At 42.7% G+C, this 21609-nt stretch overlaps 2 protein-coding genes across 4 annotated transcripts; one reads left to right on the top strand and one right to left on the bottom strand.

The window, feature by feature from the left end:
- The first annotated feature begins 115 nt into the window (after positions 1-115).
- ptpn9b (protein tyrosine phosphatase non-receptor type 9b) lies at positions 116-11793 on the top strand. 3 transcript variants are annotated; one of them, XM_035636495.2, is made up of 13 exons: positions 116-211; positions 2425-2568; positions 3082-3171; positions 3493-3617; positions 5182-5287; positions 5378-5488; positions 5583-6499; positions 6682-6778; positions 7424-7493; positions 7627-7705; positions 8044-8194; positions 8474-8681; positions 9108-11793. In XM_035636495.2, the coding sequence occupies exons 1-13, from the start codon at positions 179-181 to the stop codon at positions 9329-9331; spliced, it is 2355 nt and encodes a 784-aa protein (XP_035492388.2). In that variant the 5' UTR covers positions 116-178; the 3' UTR covers positions 9332-11793. The 3 variants fall into 3 exon arrangements, with proteins under 3 accessions (XP_035492388.2, XP_035492389.2, XP_035492391.2); XM_035636496.2 differs by lacking the exon at positions 116-211 and having other exon boundaries at positions 2505-2629; XM_035636498.2 differs by lacking the exons at positions 116-211; positions 2425-2568; positions 3082-3171 and adding an exon at positions 4040-4203.
- Positions 11794-13556: 1763 nt separating this feature from the next.
- On the bottom strand, positions 13557-20938 carry adamtsl7 (ADAMTS-like 7). The gene is made up of 12 exons (XM_035637289.2): positions 20729-20938; positions 19933-20062; positions 19469-19644; positions 19226-19334; positions 17995-18183; positions 17164-17293; positions 16388-16610; positions 15773-15946; positions 15440-15613; positions 15166-15345; positions 14489-14633; positions 13557-13984 (listed from the first exon to the last, which is right to left on the bottom strand). Exons 1-12 carry the CDS (start codon positions 20861-20863, stop codon positions 13827-13829), a joined length of 1923 nt encoding a protein of 640 aa, XP_035493182.2. The 5' UTR covers positions 20864-20938; the 3' UTR covers positions 13557-13826.
- Between the last annotated feature and the right edge of the window lie 671 nt (positions 20939-21609).

Below are 21609 nucleotides of genomic sequence, written 5' to 3'. Positions count from 1 at the left end.
GTATTGATAATAAAGCATATTGATAAACGCAGTTTTGATCAGTGTATTGATAAATAGATAGATTTTGATCAGTGTGTGGTGGTGAAGTGATTGACTGTGGGCGGGGCCTCGGTCTGTGTCTCGGGCGTGAGCGAGCGGCTGGTGGGCGCGCCCGCTGCGTCGTTGCGGAGGCTTCAAGATGGCGGAAGCCCTGACAACTCAGGAGCAGCTGGTAAGGGTCTCTTGACGACTTATTTTCCCCACTTCCCCGCCGTGGTCTGGGTGTACACGTGTCACATGCACCTTCTTCTCCAACGGCTGATGTTCGTCATATATTTCGCCAGGAGAACTGTGGCCGGAAACGACGTGGTCTAGTTAACACGGCTGGCCCCGTTCGCAACTGACTCCGGTGTGACTGACAGCAGTTAGCATGTGTGTTAGCACGATGGCGTTTTGCTAGTAGCCTGTAGTAGGGATCACTTATCCGCCTGTGTATCTCGAACAGCCGTTCCCTTCGTAACCCAGTTGTACGTGGACCACATAGACGTGGTGATGATTCGTTTGCCAGCCAGCGGCACAACCCTGCCCACGCTTCGTCTGATACACGGTGCTCCAGTGGTCGTCAACGCTGCCGTTAGCCCCTCAGCCACCACATGTAACCTAGCCGCTAGGTGATGCTAACGGCTATTGTTGACTTCCAGGGAATTTCCTCGACAGCTCTCCTGCCAGACGTTTACAAGTACATGCAGCCAAGCGGGCCGGTTGTAAACCACCGACCAATTGTTTCCCTGATGTTCCACATGTCATCGTTGTCCTGTGACACAGTGGAGACTCGACCGAGATCACGAGTCTCCTCGCACAACGCGAGCGTTTGCTCCGAGCCCACGGGCTAACCATCAGATGCACGGTGGAGAATTCACAGAAGTGAAGCCTCCGGTTCCTAGCATTGTTGTTGCCAGCACTCTCTCGTAGAGAGGAGGTCTTGTCGCTGACAGGAACACGCCAATCGCTTACACCGCGTCGCTGGGGACGACGTCGTTATTATTTTTCTACGAATCGCTTGTTTTATCCCCACGAGAGAATCCACATGTTGAACCGGTCCCTGGGCCAAATAACGGGACGCGCTCACACGGCGCGATTTGTTTTTCTCGATGACTAAACATCACTTTCCCAGAATCGGTAGCGTCAATCGATCAACTGCTTCGGGGGGGAACTTGGAGTAGAACCTGTTTGTCTTAGTAGCTCGCTGCTGAACAAGGCGTTTTGTTGCCTGTTATGCCTTTTTTTAATTTTATGATCCGACCACGACAAGCGGTCATATCCCGGTGCTGCTGTTCTGTCACTGGTGGATACTGTACATACTGTACATATGCCATTAGCCACCGTGTAGCAGGTTTGTCAAGATAGGGATTTGATTTAGTGGTACCCCCTGACTGGCCCTGCACCAAATACGAACGTTTTATGTCAGGTCACCGCCACTACTGCCCATTTAAAACATGTTGTTGACATGGGGTCTGCCTTCATTTAGGGGGACATTTGTGGTGCGGTTGCAAAACCTGCAAGAGGTGATATCCTGAAAACATGCTGTTATCTACATACGTTTGTTGCATGCTGAAAAGTACACTATCAACTCAAGTGTTGAGGTTGTAATCTGCATCTATGACTGTGACTGAGGCCCAGCATTGACATTGTTTATAGTTCTGACTATTTTATAGTTTGAGAGTCCCAAATCCAGTCCGTTTGTTGTGACTGGATTAATGAGCATGTACGCATTTCCCTAGCTATCTATGAATAAATAAAGCATTCACACTCAGGCAAAAGGAAGCAGAGTTGCAACTCCACACAGAAAAATGCTATATATTTAATGAATGTGTCTATTGTTTAGCCCGTCATCTAATAACAAAACTGGTCATGAGATGCATTAGGGTGACTCGTCTGCCAAACATTTCTCATGGAAACCCTGTATTGGGATTCATTTTTCACTTGATCCTCGTCCTGTGAGAGAGTCGCTTCAGGTGTTGTGTGTGTATATAGTTGATGATGAGATAATCGGTGATAGCCATCCGTGTATTCCTCTTGCTGGTTTTAAATTTGGAGGACAGATGGTCCACTTAGGTGGAAACGACCAATGCTGTTGGCTCCTGGCATATGAGTGCTCTCATCTACTTTATCTACTGGGGCACAGTATGCTACCATCTGTATCTGAACTATCTGAAGCACTACAAAGCTGAGAGGGGGTGACAGTTCTGTGTCTCCTTAGTCATGTCAGTTGCCAATCCCATCATCCCCACAAGTCTTTCCTTCGCATTGCTCAACACTAAATTCCAAGCTGTTATTGATGTCTGTCCTCCTTTGCTCATTCCACTTGAGTTTTTCTGCTCTAATGTCTCCTCACACACAGACACCTCACCTTTTCTCTCCACCTCCTCCCTCATTTCTCTCCAGGCTGTCGAGGAGTTCCTGAGTGAAGTGCGTAGCAGGGAGCAGCCTCACAGTGCTGGGCTTGTCTCCCAACCTACAGCTGTAAAGTTTCTTATGGCCCGCAAATTTGACGTATCCAGAGCTATCGACCTCTTCCAAGCCTACAAGGTACAGCAGTGCTTTGATCAACATGACACCAGAGGCCTTAACCAGAGCTATAAGGAGTTGGGTAAAATATCCAATTGCAATTTTTTCTTAGCAGTATTGGAATAACAATTTAGACAAATTGTGCAAATTGTGTCTTCCACCACCAAGGTCCAGTCTCATTTGCTGGTGTACACAATATACACAATACACAAGTGTGTACCAAAATAGAAGGAATCAGACAAACAAGTGCATGTAGTTGCTTGTTTAAGTCTCCATAGGATTATTTTTCTAAGTTTTGTTATCTTTTTAATTAATCTATTTAATGCTCAGTTTGGGATGAATACAAAAGAAAAAACAAAATTGTCTGCCACTTTTATTCAAAACACACTTATAACCTGAAAATACCCAAATTTATTGACGGGTCATTTAATACACACAGTGACATTAAACAACGACTGAAACTTAGTTTATGTTTTTCGGTGCTGTTAAATGTTGACCTGCTGACCGTGCTGCATCATGTCTGTCATGTATTAGAACACAAGAATCAAAGAGGGCATCATCAATATCAACCCTGACGAGGAGCCCCTTCGCTCTGAGCTGCTTAATGGCAAATTTACAGTCCTGGTGAGTAGTGAAGTAATTTTGAGCCACTTAACACAAAGGAGCTTCAGTTAATCATTTAGCAATTGCAACCCTGAATATATAGAAAATTATGTCCAGACTGAATTGTTTTTCTTTCAGTTTGGACATAAATGCTTGTTGCTCTTTTTGAATGGCAATGAATTGAATGTATTTGTTTCCCCTTTCTTGAATGTGTATTTGAATGCTTTAGATAATAGTATGGCTTTAACCAGAATTTAAAACTACCTCTCACGAATATCTCAAGCAGGGAGGCAGAGTGAATTTGCAGTGGTGTAAATGATGACTTGCTCATGTTCCTACCAGCCTGGCCGTGATGCCAAAGGTGCTGCTTTAGCGCTCTTCACTGCTCGTCTCCATCGGCCAGACGTCACCACCCACAAAGCTGTGCTTCAGGCCATCATCTATCAGCTGGATAAAGCCATAGAGAGGTGATGCCCCGACCTTAGCAATGCCCTACCTTCTGCACTTTACTTTGGTGTTGTGGTACACCTGTTACTTTCGGTCCGCCCTTCCATTTTTCATTTTACTTCTTGTGTCCTAATTCCAATTTCTGATTTCTTGCTACTAACCAGTGGGGTTAGGTTCCCAGATCCTCAAAAACTATGACGAAATATGTTTGTCAACAACAAATTGCAAGACAATGACTTGACGGCAGCAAACATCATTGAACACCAACTGTGACTATATCAAAATGTAATGTAGTCGATGATGAGGCTAAGAATGTAGTTTAAAAATCTAAAACTTGACCAAAATCTCTACATTTTTGATGACAGTGTTTCAAACAATGAGATAATCTAAAGCATTTCTCTTCCTGTGCTTGAATCTTCTTTCTCGTTATTCTGCACAACAGCAGCACAACCATGAATGCACCGACAACAGTGCGCCTAGCTATGCACTTAAATGCTCTTACTGTAAGAGATCTGGTAACATACAGTGAAGGGAAAAGAACATGACGGCAACAAAACAGGGTTGACATTTGGACCCACTTCAAATACAATGCTGCCGAGAGAAAAAGTGAGTGCATAGTATTGTTGAGAGAAGCCCTGAGGCTACAAACCTGAAGAGACATCTTCAGATGCACCACGCAATAGATGAGGAAACCTAAACCCAACATAAATGTTAAATAACCTAAAATAAATAACATTTATAAAGTCACATTAAGCAAATTACTAAAGGCATTGGTGTACATCATGTATCAACGTCTCACAACAATGGGACTTTGCTACATTGCTTGCAGGTAGAGATTTAGGCTACGTCCAGTGTTTATATTTTAAAAGGAGAATGATCTCGTTCCAGTAAAACTGTTTCTGCCCGTCCATAGTTTTCAAACTTAACCAAGGGCTGGCAGTGTTTACAAAAGTTTTGGTTTTAGGGACTCAAAAACTCCAGAGTCGTGTGGAACCAGGAATAAGCCAAATCAGCTACATTGACCAAAATTTAACTTACGATGTTTATTTATTAGATATGTTATCAGTTTTAAAACACGCGCATCTAAATTGCCATACACATTTCAGGTCTTGTCGATTTTTAAATGGGCCTGTGACAGCTAAATATAGCGTATCTGCGACATGTACTGGTTATTAAAATGCAGTCTTGATGTATATGGTTATTATGGACTTGAATAAAGTTTGTTGGGCAGTAGTTACCGTAGCTTTCTAGTTCTCAGCTTGATTTGTGTGCAAAGAGGTTCCAAACATTTTCTTTAAAAATTATTTAAATACAATCTATTATAAACCTTACTACCCGTAAGGTTTTAAAAAATTACAGAATAACATCAACACCTTTCTGGACTAAGATGACTATAAAACGTCTAGATTTTTAGTTGAAAATAAAAAGGATGAAGTTGACTAAATGCAACTTGAACTTAACTTTTTCTTCTCAGGAGTGCTGCCCTGTTCTTAAGTTTTCCCCCCAGTGTATTTTACAAAGTTACTTTACTTTGACGCTCCTCCTCTGCTTTTAATTTAAAAAATCTTCCTGATTTTTCCCCAGTGTACAAACTCAAAAAGATGGACTCATATTTATCTACGACATGACCAACTCCAGCTATGGTAATTTTGATTATGAGCTCTGTGTCAAGATCCTCAATTTGCTCAAGGTAAATATCTGGAACATCCTCTGTTGCTCTCTTCTTTACCTGCCCTCTGGTTTTTGGTGTTAAAACTTTCTCCTTGTCTCCATTTTCCAGGGGGCATTTCCAGCTCGTCTAAAATGTGTCTTCATTGTGTCATCACCTCTTTGGTTTCGAGCACCTTTCGCGGTCCTTCGCCTATTTGTGCGTGAGAAGCTGAGAGAAAGGGTATGTGTCTCTGTTTTCATCAATGGTTTATGTCATAATGTTATATGTTTGTTATGATATTTAAAATGTGTTGTCTTTGCTCTGCAATAACTAGGTGTGCACGGTGAAAGCTCACGAGTTGGCCAGTCACATCCCAGTCTCCTCCCTTCCTGAACACCTGGGTGGGACATCCCAGTATAGCCATGTGGCTTGGATCCAGTCCTGTGTTAACATTCAAACAAACACTGATCAGGGTGACACACAAGAGCATGACACGCATGACTGTGTGGGAAGCCTGCTACGCTCCTACAGCTTGGATTGCAGCAACACGAGCGCAGGCGCTACACTTTCCCACACCCATATAAATACACAGTTAGGTTCTGAGCTAGCTGTGGCTAACTCTAACTGCTATGATGATAATAATGCTAACCCACACAACCACTGCAGTGTGGTGGAGGGCAGGACTCGAGGCCTTGGCCAGTACCAGCAGAGCCCACATTCTGCTGCCAACAACAGGCTGCAGGGGAACCACCAACACTGGAACGGCTCAGCTGTGAGTGAAGCCAACATGGCTGTAAGTGGCTCAAGCCCCAATGCTAACGTGAATGGTCGTGCCCGCCAAGCTCCTCCCCAGTCAGACACGCCTCCTGACACACCGCTTTCCCAGAAAGGTGATGGGGATGCGGGGGACTGCAAAGCAACAGACTCTGCCCATAGGCCTCAGAATGAGGGTGTGAAAGAGGAGGAGGAGGAGGAGGAGGAGGAGGAGGAAGAGGAAGGGGTGCCCCCGCTGCCCCAGAAATCTCTGCCTCGACCAGCGCAGCCGCCTTCCTCTCAATCGGCCCTGTCCTCGTCGTGCGTACTCGATGATGAGGAGCGCTGCATGGAGGTGTCTGTTCACGTGCCCGAGCAGGGAGGCATGTCGGTGCACGAGCTGGTGGATCATGTGAAGAGGAGGAAGAAAAAAGGGATCTATCAGGAGTACGAGGAGATCCGCAAGGAGCCACCATCAGGCACCTTTGACTACTCCAAGTAAGAGAAAAATATACTTTCTATCCATCAGGCTCTTGTTTTTTTTCGGTGCCTCTGTCTTTCTGCTGGTTATTTTCTCTCTCACTAACAAGTTAAAGGAAAGTCACATGACAGATAACACATCAGCACAGTATTTCAGCCTTTCGTGGTTCCTCACATTAAACTCAGCTCTGCTTTTACAGGAAATTATCCAATCAGATAAAGAACAGGTACAGTGATGTTCTCTGCCTGGACCAGTCACGAGTGCGACTCTGCGAGCTCTCTGATGACGAGGACGAGGTAATGATGGATTAATTCATTAATCTTCACTGCTTCTTCCTGTTTGATTGATCCTTTATTTCATACATGTGTTTAACAACTGTTCCTAATGGCTTTATAGATGAAAGGTGATTTTAAACATTGCAGCCAACATTAGTCCTTGTCAGACCTCTCATTCATGTTTGCACAAGAAAGAATGTATTTAATTAAATGTTATGTTGAATAAACTTACTTAAGCAATGAATGGTCAGTAAAGTTTGACTATAGACATTCATGCGGAAATCAGATTTTGTTTTATCAGTTAAGACTAACATTAGGTCTGTTTTTGTGACCTGTGCATATCTTTTATGAGCACGATGTTATAATTAAAGTGTAAGATGTTGGAATTGGCAACTGAATTAACCTAATCATCTCAACAAACTGAAAATTGACCGAATGTGCTCTCATTCATAAATTATAATATCTGTATGTGACTCTGGTTGAAATGTTTAACCATTTATTGAGAGTAAGTGACTGGTATTAAATTTAGAGATAGTGATAAAAACAGAAAATGTGTGGGCTCCCCTCTAATAGTACAAATCTTGAGCATCCTCCTTCCTACAGAAGGGAGTAGATTCAAACACCAGGCAACGAGTCTCACTCCATATCTGCTGTGTATTTTTGCAGACATCAGATTATATTAATGCCAGTTTCATGGATGGGTACAAGAGGAGCAACGCCTACATTGCAACTCAGGGTGAGCAGCTGGTTTTTATTACACTCTTTATTATATCTTTCATGCAATATACACTTTTGTATTCCAGCCCAACATTGTTCCCCCTAGATTTTAGTAGTGTAAAATCTAGTGGTTTTTGTTTTTTGTCCGTCAGGTCCTTTGCCCAAAACGTTTGGTGATTTCTGGCGCATGGTGTGGGAACAGATGGTACTTCTCATTGTCATGACGACCAGGTGAGGCACCTTCAACTCTGATTTGGAAGTTTTCTCTGAATTGGACTGAGCATAAACTGTAGGAATTCATCCGGGTTTAATCCTAAATTAGTCACACAAAAAACTAATTCAGTTCAATGTGAGCACCCACTGTATAGCTAGTCCGTTGGTCCATACAGATTCTGGCTGTGCAGAAAGGCAGAGTAAAACATACTGTGTGAGTTGACGCAAAATTCATGTATAGTGTCTGCCCAGCTTTAGAGATGTACAAATGGTACCTACACGCACATGTGGTAGAATAATCAATAACATGAGGCGTGATGGGATTAAAAGGCTGTGGTTTGTGTTGTTTGTCTCAGGGTGGTGGAGCGAGGAAGGGTAAAGTGTGGTCAGTACTGGCCTCTGGAGGAGGGCAGGACTGAGCAGCATGGATACTTCTTGGTCAGGAACACATACATCCAGGTGTTCCAGGACTTCAAACTCTCCCTTCTTGAACTCTACAACACACAGGTAAGTCATAGCAACCGCGCTATTACTTTAAAATTCTTAAACTAGGTCTGATAAAATAATAAAATGGCCATTAAAGTACATTTAATAGCTTTAGATATAACTTTTATTGGCATTAGTTTGTGATGTTGCTTTTGTTGGATGGGATGTCCTCAGTGTATAGAATTACCATTTCTTGCAATCTGACAAGAATATTGGGTAGAAGATTGTCCATGCTAGTCGAAAGGGATGAGCCTAAAATCTTGCTCATGTCTTCAACGAACATTTCCGAACTTCTATCAGTCTGGAGAGAGACGGGAGGTGTGCCACTACCTCTACGTCAGCTGGCCCGACTTCGGCGTGCCCAAGAGTGCTTCTGCTATGCTGGACTTCCGTGAGCAAGTTCTTCAAAGGAGGGACGCTGCAGTTCAAAGCCTGGGGTCCAGTTGGACGGGACCTCCAGGAGGCCCCCCTGTCATTGTGCACTGCAGTGCTGGCATTGGCCGCACAGGTAAACACAACATTATGGGGTGTGAAATTCACAATATGGTAGAAGCACTCAATTTAAGCTTGAATGTTCTTTTTACTACTCATTCAGTGTCCACTTTCTTAGATGCACCTTACTCCACCTTACCTCTGAGTTATATAGTCCTTTCTTATTATACAAACAGAATCTAGAGAATCTATTGTTATTGTTAAAGTGCATGGAAAATTCTGCAAGACGCATGACTTTAACCATTGAGAATGTTGTTCACATAATGTTGAGGGTAAGAGACAATTTATTTGACTTATTCTGTGATCAGTTTGAAATTTTCCCCACATTACATGTAAACATCTCTTTGGGATGTGCAAAGCATGTCTGTAAGTGGAAATAATTGTGTCCATCTTCCTTATGTGTTTTCTCTGTCTTGATTTTCTTTCCGGTTTTCCTGTTTAGGTACATTCTGTACACTGGACATCTGCCTGTCCCGACTTGAGGACATCGGCACAGTAGATGTCCGTCAGACAGTGCGGCGGATGCGTACACAGCGGGCTTTCAGCATCCAGACCTGGGACCAGTACTATTTCTGCTACACGGCAGTTATTGAGTATGCCCAGCGACACGGGAAACTGAGCCCAGTGCAGTGGTCCGACTCAGACATAGAGACTGACAGCGAATGAGGGACACGTGCAGGTATAACTTGACGAATGGGACGACGAACCTAAACTGAAGTCATAGGAAAGAAAAGACAGAGGAATGACATTTCAGAGTGGAGGAGGAAGATGACTCTTCTGCAATAAGAGAGAAGAGACAAAGGATGGAAATCTTTTGGCTTGTTTTGGCTCTTGATGTAATGATGCAGACCCCCACAGTTGCGCTTCCTTTACATGAGTGGATACACAGGAGGTTGAAGAGCTGTGGGGAAAAAATCCCAGGGAGTGTGCGTTGCATCGCGGATTGAGCAAGCTGTCCTGCCAATTTCCAAGCCCCTTTATATTTAGCAAACTACATGGGGACTTGGCTTACCCTGAACCTGTCTTGTTGACAAGAGTGTTGTACGAGTTGTAGCATTTTTATATTGACTTGCACATGAGGAATAACAAACTTGAACTTTACCCTTTGAACCCCTCCATATCCCAGTTGTTTTCCTATTTGTAATTCATGTTCCTTTTCAACCCTAAACAAGTCTTTGATCACGGATTAATTGTGAGGTGTATGAAAAAGGTCAAACTTGAAAACGTTTTTCTTTTGTTTTTTCTTTTCAGAGGAAATGGTTCTGCGTGAGCAAATGGCCATAAGTGATGGCAGATCAGTGTGTGAGCCACTTAGGTCATTTGTGTTTTCCTTTTTAATTTCCATGTCCTTTTTTTCTATGGTGCATTTTCTACATATGTTTCATGTTTGTGCATATGTAGACTAACTTTTCAAAGCCAAAGTCCTCACCCTGAATGCTTGGATGTACTCCTTGGTGAAATATTATTGACTGAAGCCCATGTATATTCTTGTAACATACATTTATACATCAGTATGCATTTTAACAGCCTCTGAAAGAAGAGCAAAAAAAAAAAAACGCTTAATATAATTGACTTAACCTCAAGAAGAAATATCTATGTAGCGAGCCAGGCTATGACAAAATATTGAAAAGAGTTCTGGTTATAAAACTGATATCATAATGCAAATCTGTGATTTGTCAGGTCTAACATCATTTTACTGTCGGAGTGTACTGATCGGACGATCTCAAGTAATTTGGCCTTAACTTGATTCACTGCCTCGTCGTTCTCAGACCTAAACCACACCTGGAGCTGTAAACTGTTTTATTTCCCCCCTTTTTTTCCTTTTAGAACCGTACTCCCTTGATACCACAACTGTTGTGTTGGGTTCTCGAGGCATATTCTGCCGGAGATAATTGTGCCTTCAAGTTTTCCTTAGCTAAATGTCTCGCTAGTATAGTAATAACACCCAAAACTAGTGCACTTGCATTGTATACGTTGACTATGTGCCACACAGGACACCCACATTTTGCCTATAGTCCTGTACATAGTACACTACTTATGAATAACATAAGAGCGGTGAGTTGTCTGGGACGAAGCTCTGGTTTGAGACATGGCTATTGTTTTATCATTTGACCTCAGGGGGTAATTCTAGTGTTTTTTGCCTAGTGTCACAGATCCGTTTCTGGGTTTGCCTCTGGTAAATTATCATTTAAGAGGAGAAAAAAAAAATTATATCAACTTTATTTTGTATTTTTTACTGTATTGTATCCTACAATATTTATGTCTTTGTAAAACTTCTATAATATTGAAATCCGTGAATGTTGGTACGATGCTACAAAGAAAACAAACCAGTTACTGCATTTGATAAGCTGAACAAATCATGGGGAGTGAAATATATTTTTTGTTGCTCACAATGAAACTTAAGTGGGAAAAGTCATTTTCCATTGTATTTTCAGAACTGACTTGTATAAATGGTGATTGTTCAATTCTTGGACAATAGGGGGGGTCAGGTTTTCACTTCAGAGAGCTTATTGTTCTACTCCTCAGTAACGGTAACGTTAACGTTTTACTGTCTGGTACCCAATGCCAAGGACAAAGCAAAAAAAAAAAAGGCTATAAAAGAAGTGGCTAATAATTTCTGTTCCCTGAAAACCCTGCCTGGCTTCAGTGAGAAACAGAAAAACATATTTTGAAAGGGTTAAGGATTATCAGCATGGTCAGAGAGCCTTGAATGTTTTCGGGGTAATGGTGTCCAAGCAGTTTTGTCAAGACAGACACGGATATATTTGGTGAATGTGGACCCTGCATCCCTCAATGCCAAAGGCCCAGGCTCCACCCTGAAGATGTTTTCCTGTCACATATCCTCAACTGCACCTATCGGTGCATCCACGGGCAGACTCTGGAGCAACAGCGAACATTACTGAAGATTATGTATAGCTACAAACTAGGAGTGTGTATGTAAAACGAGTTTTGGTCCCCGTGCTGTTTTAAATTTTTTTTATGAGAAACCCGAGAATGCAATGTGCATTTGTCATTGGTGTTGATTTAATGTTTCTTTTTGTGATCTTAAGTTCTCGTGATTGAATTACGGCCTTTTACACGCTGTCGGTCTGGCTGTCCCCATTAAAGCAATGGTATTACTATCTTCAGTGAGTGCAAAGCTTAAGTGATCTCTTTTGGACTGAACAGAGAGGTGCATGTGCAGTTTGAACATGTACACTTTTGTAAGTTGTCTGGGAATCCCAAGAGACAACTAGAGAAACGACTTAAATGGTCCAATGTGTAAAAGCACAACATTTTTTTCACTGTTGATTTTACGAGTATAGCCAAAAGTGATGGATGATCATTGTGAATTTCAGCCAGTTACCCACAGCACAAGAGGAGCAACTAACTACCCTGAACCAACCTATATGAAAGTACTACTATATGAAAGTGAACTAAATCCATTAAAGAGTAAAAAAAAGTAGTTTGACAATTATCATTCATATATTCTAATTAAACGGTAAGTATTCCGACCCCCATCTAGTCTTTACCCCATTATGACAACTTGAAATTTCTTTTTTGATTTGTTTTATTTATTTCAAATTGCTCAATAAGGAAATACTGAAATATCACATTGACGTAAGTATTCAGACCCTTTGCCATGACACTTGAAATTTGGCTCTGCTGCCCCCTGTTTCTCTTGATCATCTTTGAGAAGTTTATTCACCTTGACTGGACATGATTTAGAAAGACACCCACCTCTAGGGTCTCACAGCTGATGATGCATATCAAATCAAAAACCGAAGCCATGAGGTTGGAAGAAGTGCCCGTAGAGCTCGTTGTGTCGAGGCACAGATCTTGAGACGGCTTCATAGAAATTTGTGCTGTATTAAAGTTCCCGCAGAGCTCAGTGAGCTCTTTAATTCAGTTTGAGTAGGGTTTTGATGCCTAATTCGTTACAGTGAAATGTTTTCATTTTACTTTAACAGAATAAAAAAACCCCGAGGCGAGTGGGTTTGGGCTGCAGTGTGTTGGTGCAACACAGAAACCACTGGTATGGTTCTGGTACAGCAGCCAGATGTGGCTGAGATGCTCAAAATGTTTATGTAATGATGCAGTTTGTCGACCTGACTTCCAAGTGTCTTTAGATTAAAAAACTGATCATGACACCATTACCTCCTGACCTTTTGTGGATCAAACCACTTGATTCTGTTTTTGGCTGTTTGAAAAACAAAGATACCATCATGTCACTTTCATGAACTGTGTTGTATGCATCTGTGAAAAGAGGTAATCACAAATCCCTTTGCTGGTTCATATACGCTCTGTTCCAATAATTGGAATCACTGTTAATGTTGTTGGATCACTTTTTTTCCTAGCTCACCGTTCTCACAGCATTTGAGGACGTACAACAGTAAGTGAACTTATTACCCATATTACCATTCACATGGATGAGACATTCACTTCTGATTCTGACTCTCAATTTCAGTCTGTTGCTGGTCCATGCTGTTACATTCAGTTCAGTACAAAACTGTCCCATACAAGTTACTACATCAGCTAACTGTTGTTTACATCTGGTTTATCAGATTGTGATAGTCAGTGACTTCCCCCTGTAATGTACAGTACTGTGAAGAAGGACTGAGCTGACAGCACTGCTCACAGTCACCAGTGAGGGGAGCTGTGCTGCTAAAAGCTACTGAGATGTCCAGAACAACAGGGATGATCAATGCAGTTAAAAGATGTGTCCTTGCTTTGAACACCTCTACTGAACGAGTTCGACTCGGGGACGATCATTTAACAGTCCATTCATGTGTGTACAGTTTGTGCATTTGTAATTAATTAGAAATTACAAATTAATTGAAACACCCAATAACATCATGTGAACATCAGTTGATTTTCTATGACATGCAGTAATACAACAAAAACAGCCGAGTACCAGAAATTATACACATTTTTATTGAGAATAAATATATAGTTTAAGTACATCACCACGTGACCAGTCCAGTTTAAAGTTACACAGAGTGAAAACACTCTCGACCTATGCATAGTGTACGACTGTGCTCACGAAACAGAGGAAGGCGGCTGATCACCTGGTCAGTTGACCTGTTGCAGACTGAATATCAAACGAGGTGCTCTCCAAACAGAACTAGGAGTCATTTTCACAGTGCTCACATTTTCATTTCCTCACACCTTGGAGGCGACATCACCTGCGGATGTTATTCTTTTGAAAAGAGTTGTTGGGGTATGTATTCTGTGCACGGGAGCAGGAGGCGCAGCAGACACTTCTGTAGTAAGTGTAAACGCAAAGTCGGGCTTGAACCACCACCATACAGTTGTGATACTGGTCACTGCATGATGGATCTGGAATGGAAAAGGAGAGAAATAGGATATGAGAATGTGATAAAAATGGGGGAACTAAAGCAAATGTCATTCTTTCTTTCTATATAATTCAATCCACTCTTCTGCTCTGAGCTGCTACAAGACTGATTTATTGTCAATACTATGTCACACATTCCTCAGGCTCTGGACCACTACAATATTTGATTTGACTGTGTACAAACACACACACACACACACACACACATATATATATATATATATATATATTACATTTACATTCTTCTTATTCTTTTGCAAATGTTTATTTGAATAATCTTTGGCACAATCTTTCATCATAAGTCATCAGAACCCCTCCCTGTTTCTTTACTACCCCTTGATTCCTCCTGGCCGAGACTGTAGGCGATAAACATCTTCACCATGGTAACCTTCAACAATGACAGCATCACAGAGGAATCCCGCTCAAACCCCCAGTGTGAACTCTGACCCAGCAACACCGAAAGTGTGCAAACTGCTGGTTAGACTTACTTATCTCAGCGACACAAGGTTGTTTATTGCATTCTTCTCGACTCTCTGGGGTCGGATTGGGGTCACAGCGGTCGCTCGGGGCAACGTTGTCAGCAAGACAGTGCACCTCTCGTACACGGTAGCCACCATTGCAGGAACGAGAACACTGAGTTGATGCAAAAAGAGAGCAAAGGCAGACATAACATATTACACATTAAACACAATGTCATCTGTGGATTGAATGAAGACACCATTTAGACACAATGAAAATGACATTTATAAATCTTTTCAGAATATTCTCAGTTAATTGATGATGGTTTGTCATTTGATTTATGGTCATTGTGGTTGGAGTTTTCTCTGTTGCAATGGAGATAGACTTGTTGACACGTGAGACATGTGAGTAGATATTATGTGTTCATCATTAGCACTTGCGGCCACTTCTTATTTTCTCGTTTTCTCTCAAATGATTTGTGTTGTTGTCGATTTTTTGATTCTGTGTATTTGGGTGGTAGCAAAAATCTGCATGTCAAAATGCCACTGTGAATAAGTAAAAGAATATGATGTATTTTGGGTGAAATGGCCTTTATAACCCCTGAATCTTACAGTCACATGTCTGAAATACTATTTCTGTGCAAGACATTAAAACAGGGGTTTATTGGCGCATGGTAGAAGGACAGAGAGACTTTGGGGACACTTACTGCACTCCACTCTGTGACGTACCACTGGACACCGCATGGCTTCAGTCGGCACGTCTGAGCTGTGATTGGCTGAGGCAGACTGGAGCATTTCGCCTGGTCCACAATCTCCACGCGACCGTTGTTGTTGAAAACACAAACGACGCTGCGAGTCTGCGTGCCGTTCCCACACTCTGCAGAACACTTCATTAACACACACACATGAGACGTTGCATTGTATAAATGCTCTTTTAGTAGAATAATCCATGTTTGTATGAACAGTGTGTACGTGAATTACCTGACCCCAAGGTCCTGTGTACCACTCCAGCTGGTTTTGGCATGGCCCTGAGTCACATGATGTCACTTCTGGAGGACGTTCCCCTTCACAGCTGGCCAATGGGAGATCAGTCACATGATCCATCAGGCATATTGCTGTCCGGGTTCGATTGCCTCCACCACACTCTGCAGAGCACTGAGGATGCACGTACATGGTAAATCAGTGCCATTTCAAGATTACAAGGATGATTGCACTTTTTTTCCCCCTTCTCTGTCATACACACACACACACACACACACACACACACACACACACACACTCAAGTCCATACTGTATTAACAGTTGCAGTGTTACCCGGTGGCTCCAGAGGGAGGTGAACCAGCTGCGTGCACAGGCTCCCACGTCACAGTTTTGCAGTGTGTCTGGCTTTAGGTTAACGTTGCACTCCTCATCCTCCTCCACATCACCCTGGTTACTCAAACACACCACCTCCCGGCTGCGCTGGCCCACCCCACATGGCACTGAACACTGGGGGAGAAAGATGGTGGCAGAGGGGTGGGAGGAGGGGAGAGGGAAGAGGTCATTTTTCTTTTCTGCTTGCTGTGTTTACTTTAGCTTCAGTAATAATGTAACCATTACTGCCAAACTGAAGTGGGCTTTATGCCCGTCTGTCTGTTGATTACTGAATTACTGAGATGTATAACTTACATGTTGTTCACACAGCTATCAGGTCGTGAGATAATCTGATTAATAAAATATGGTATTGGCTATGGACAGATTTAAATGGGGAATAGTTGTGAACATTGATTCAATTCCATTTCATGCAACCTTTTAATATAATATGATATACTCAAATTTTACATTGTAATATTATTCCTTTTATATTGAGCACTGAAGTCTCTGGAGTGTTTGTGTGTGTGTGCGTGTGTGCGTGCGTGCGTGCGTGCGTGCGTGTGTGTGTCTTCTCACCGGGCTCCACTCAGATCGAATCTCCCATTGGCTACAAATTTTCAGCTGACAGGTAGACTTGGTCACCGGCTTATCAGACGACCCGCACAGTTCTGGTGCCACAGTAATCGAGGACTCTGTCCCATTGGTGTGGACGTGAATGACCTGGCGGCAGATGACCTGGCGGTGCTGGGAGCCGGGTCCACACCTCTTGCTGCACTCTGACCACTCCCCCACATCCCAGCTGTGAGTCAATCACAGAGAACACAGCGAGGATGAGAGGAAATAAAGAGCAGCTCATGGTCCATCACAAGACACTGTGGTTTCATGGTGTTCCATGAGTTAACAGTGACTCTCCTCAAGCAGAGCATGTCCCAGCTCCCTTGTCTTCTTTTTCAACCACAGTTGTTGTGTGAGGTCAGTTGACGTGCTCTACAGGGGGTGTTTTTCAAGCCTGTGGTTTCCTTCACGTTCAGATGTTTCTCCTCCTTCTGTTTCAGTTTTTCAGTCCTCTGTTCAGTCCACTGATACATTCCCAGTAGAAACGTTGTATAATTCAGACTGACAGTTAACATGGATCAAATATCCAACAGACCAACAGCCAAACATACGGTTAACAGACTTCCACAACATCTTGGCAACATTGAGTGTTTTTTACCACAGGACATGTAAACCAAAGCCACACCAAAGTGAGTCAGGGTGATTAACTGTGACGAGTGGCTGATTTATGGCTAGTGTGTGTGTGTGTGTGTGTGTGTGCGCGTGTGCGTGTGCATGTGCGTGTGCGTGTCACTCACTATGCAGCGCAGGGCTGGATGTTGCAGTCTTCTTCCTGCATTATTGGTTCAAGCGCAGGGTCACACAGGTCAGTGGGAACAGTCGCCTGTGAATCTTTCTCAACACACTCCCAGAGCACCTGACGCCTGCCTGGCACACACACACACACACACACACACACACACACACACACACACACACACACACACACACAAGGTTTATTTTCTCAAGACTCTACTTGACTACTGTAACTCTCTCTGCCATAAATCAAACGTCTCTTCCTTACCTCCAGCTAGTTCAGAACACATCAGTGTTACTGGTTTAAATAAGAAACATCACGTCACCCCAATCCTGGCTTCTCTCTATTTCCTCCCTATTTGGTTTAGAATTGATTTGAAGATTTTACTGATCACTTTTAAAACTTGCCTAGGTCTGGCCCCAAGCTACAGAACAGGAAATGTTGACCCATTTAGACTTAAGTCTAAAGGCTTAAGTGTGCTTTTGCCATTGGGCTTCCTCTGCTGTGGAAAGACCTGCCTGAGAAGATAAGGCTTCCAGATTCCGTGATATTTTCCTATTCCTTTTATTTGTATTTACTGCTTTTACATGATGTTGTCTTATATTGCTTATTTCTTATTTCTAATGGTGTTAATGCATTTTGCGGCTGCCCCTGCTTCTGCTTTGTCTATCGAAGCACTTTGTAAAACCTGTTCTTAGAGCTGCTTTATAAATAAATAACAATACTAATAATTACTACTACTACTACTACTACTACTATATGTGCTTTACTTTGCAAAAGTATTAATTCAATGTGTGGTCATCATTTCTTTGTGTTCTTTGTGTTTTCTCACCATTGCCACAGCTTGCACTGCACTCTTTGTGCCCACTCTTTGTCCAGGTGTAAGTAGGCCGAGGGTTAGCGTTCATGCTCGGGTCAGGGGGAACCTGGTTGTGATAGGGTGTCTCCTTGGTGATGTCATTGTTGGTAATGTCACCTTGGTGTACTTTGTCACCTGGGTGGGATGGGTCCACTGTGTCGACTAGACAGTGGACAGTGGAAGTTTGGGAGAGGTGAAACAAAAAATGGTTACAGGTTACAGTGTGAGTGTTGCACAGGCTGATATAAATCACAAATACTAAGCATGATTCAGCATGATCCTAAGCAGGTGTGTAGTTCACATTTGTAAAGTATCAAAGAAACGTATTCTCATTCAGCACAAAACTGACTTTTATGCGTGCTGTTGATGTACACCTCTCTCTGGCCGTGCACAAAGGAAGTGGAGCAGCTGCTCACAGATGGAAAAAATCAAAACTAATTGTGGATTTTGGCGAAACAACCCCAGTAACACCTCAGAAAACCAAAAAGTTATTAAATATTTTGGAAAAGCACTGTGGTTTCTCTTTACAGCTTACAGTGGCAGTTTGGAATTGCAGTTTGGTGACGTCCAGCACTGCACATATTGTTTCATTCCTTGTTAATTTGAAACATGTAGGCTGATCAATTTCTTGTATACGAAGTGCAAGAGAAAATTGTACAAAATATCAATACATGGAGTCTGATGAGCATCTTCCAGCACTGCTCCACCCGTCTTCAACCTGGGCAAAGGTCTAATCGGCCGGCTGAAATCGCCTGTGGGGTTGTGCATGTTCTTTGCAAATATATATATATATTTCGATAGTTCAGGAGATCTATTATAATTAAGTCATTATTTGCCTGTGCTAGTTGATCCAAATCAAACTGTTGCTTTAATGAAGGTTTAATATTAGGTAAAGAAATTAAATATGGCCCAAGTGACTGATTATTGTCTCAGTGTGCGGTGAAATTCTCGAACAGAGTTTGGCCGCCTGCCTGCTCTTACTAATGCTATCAAAACCCTAATCAAATTTTCAAAAGGACAGTTTTGCGGAAAATGATACACACTGGTGTTACTATGACACTGCTGTGAGGACACAAACAGACGCATCTGTTATGTGTTATGATCACGAGGGCAAACTAGAATCTTTGGTATGAGAAAATGGCACGGTGGTCATTTCGGGTCACTCTTATACAGCTTTAAGTGTAGGTTTGGGTGTTGCACTCACCCAGGGGAATTATACCAGAAGGTGCATCTGGTTCTGGAGTCGGGTCTGTGTTATGTAAAGGAACACTGTATTCAAAGTATACGCCAGGGCCTGGTTGCTGGTAGATCAACTGTAAAAAAGAGAGATTGTATGTAGTAATATTGTTATTGTTATTGTTACTGTATTGTAGTACAATGCAGTATGTACTGTAGGCATTTGAAGGAGTCATACAAATGATATGATGAGTGCCATTTTGCATCTCACATAAACATGCAGGTCTTCAGTCAGCGGCCCAGGTGCGGTGATGGACTCTCCAATGCGAGAGCGGATTTCATTGGGTCGCCGGTACATCAGCTGTGTTCCCACGGCAGTGTAGATCCCCGGCCTGTCAATGACCCAGTTTCCATTGATGATGGAGACTCCATTTTGGGTCTTCAGAGCTGGAGGAAAACCCCACGTTTGTCCATCACTGTAGTGTTTGTCATGCTAAAAATACATTGTTGTTACAGTGTGTGTGTGTGTGTGTGTGTGTGTGTGTGTGTGTGTGTTTGTGTGTGTGTGTGTGTGTGTGTTTGTGTGTGTGTGTTTGTTTGTGTGTGTGTGAGTGTGTGTGTGTGTGTGTGTGTGTGTGTGTGTGTGTGTGTGTGTGTGTGTGTGTGTGTGTGTGTTTGTGTGTGTGTGAGTGTGTGTGTGTGTGTGTGTGTGTGTGTGTGTGTGTGTGTGTTTACCCAGGTAGTTTCGGCTCTTTAATGTTTCCTGTATGTTGATGTTTCTCGCTCCTGACGGAATCTCTGTAATCTTGTGGTAGCCAACGTGCAGGAAAGTCCGAGAGAAATTCCCCTTCACCACCTCAAACCCCTGCCAACACACACTTTTATGTACACAAAACCACCAACACAATCACTGTATGTGTACAAGTACAGACACCCTCTGCCTGCTCTCTGAGCCACAGTTTCACCATCTCAGTTGTGTGTTTCAGCAGTAAAATCATAAATTCCAGTGGATCACATAGCTGCTTTTTTGGGGGGGTCTCATTTTCACTCATCCATCCTGCCCTCCAACTCTCTTTCCCTTCCTCTTGCTGGAAATCCCACCGCTCACTCAGCCCAGTCCAGTCCAACAGTTGGTTTGAGTTGGGGAACCTTTGCGGTGTTCCTCTCCATTCCTCCTCTGCACAAGCTTTTTTATTCTTTTTAAGCCGTGTCTTTCTTAATAAGCCTCTGGTTTTTCCCTTTTTGTGTTTTATTCATTATCTGATATAACCTGATCTGTTAGTGATTAGTTAGCCTGAGTGAGAATGACAGAAATAATCTATAACAACTGGTGGTCTGTCCTGCAGCTACTCTCCATGACCAGATTGTGGTTTGATTTCTAGTGTGCACAAGAACAATACATCATTTGTATGAACATAACAAAACTCTTCATAAAAAAAACCTATCAAATTACAGCTCCAAACATTAATGTAGCTACACACGAATACAAATGACATTTACTCTTCTTTACATGACCATGTGGATGTCCTACCTCCAGAGGGGATGGACTGGCTTTGTTATCCCAGGGAAGAGCACCTGAGGGTGGGTAGAGAAGACAAACGAAGTGGAGGAGAGCCAGAGCTCGACCTTGCCGGAGGGAGCTGAGCTGCTGCCACAATTCAGCCATGGAGAGACTGAGGAAGGACACTCACAAACACACGTTCACGCACATGTTTAATGGGGGAGTGTGTGTTTGTGAGGTGGGGTTGGCTTGAGGGGTGGGAGGGAAAAGAGACAAAGGAGTAATGTCGAGAGAAAGTGTTTTATAAAGTGTAGGCAGAGTTGAGGTCACACCCATTTGCACCTCAGTTTGAAAGTTGTGACAACTCTCTCTGTGCGTGTGTGTGTGTGTTTGTGTGTGTGTGTGTGTGTGCCCAGCTCTTTCATCCTAAAGCTCGTCCAAAACCAATATCTCTGCCTGTGAATCGTCATGTGAGATTTTGATGTGAGGCTTTGTATGGACACACATCACTCTTGATCTTCCTCTGACTTCTCCACCCACTTCTTGTTTTTCACTTTATAAGGCTTGTCTTGTTCTGAGTTATTCCATTTTTCATTTCAGCACTGAAAATGGGGGGGTAGGAAGGAAAAAAGTCTAAATTAAAAATACCACAGTAAGAAAGGGTTGGATTGAGGATAATTGAAAAAATATGTTTAATCTGTTCACAACTCATTGCACTTTCTCTTTGTGTCATGGACCACAAAATGTGTGGAGTACCATTATTCTTTACAGTTATTCATTTTTACCTTGATCAATGATTCACACAAAAGATACCTATGTTAAAGTGACTCCAGTTCTCCACCATACCATTTGGGGGGAACCACCCGATTCGCAAATAATTATAAATCCACTGGCCAGGAATCAAAACCACA

This window comes from Scophthalmus maximus, chromosome 8 (assembly GCF_022379125.1).
Source record: "Scophthalmus maximus strain ysfricsl-2021 chromosome 8, ASM2237912v1, whole genome shotgun sequence".
Classification (NCBI taxonomy): Eukaryota; Metazoa; Chordata; class Actinopteri; order Pleuronectiformes; family Scophthalmidae; genus Scophthalmus; species Scophthalmus maximus.
Note: the sequence above shows the minus strand (reverse complement) of the source record. Positions and strands in the feature narration are given on the sequence as shown.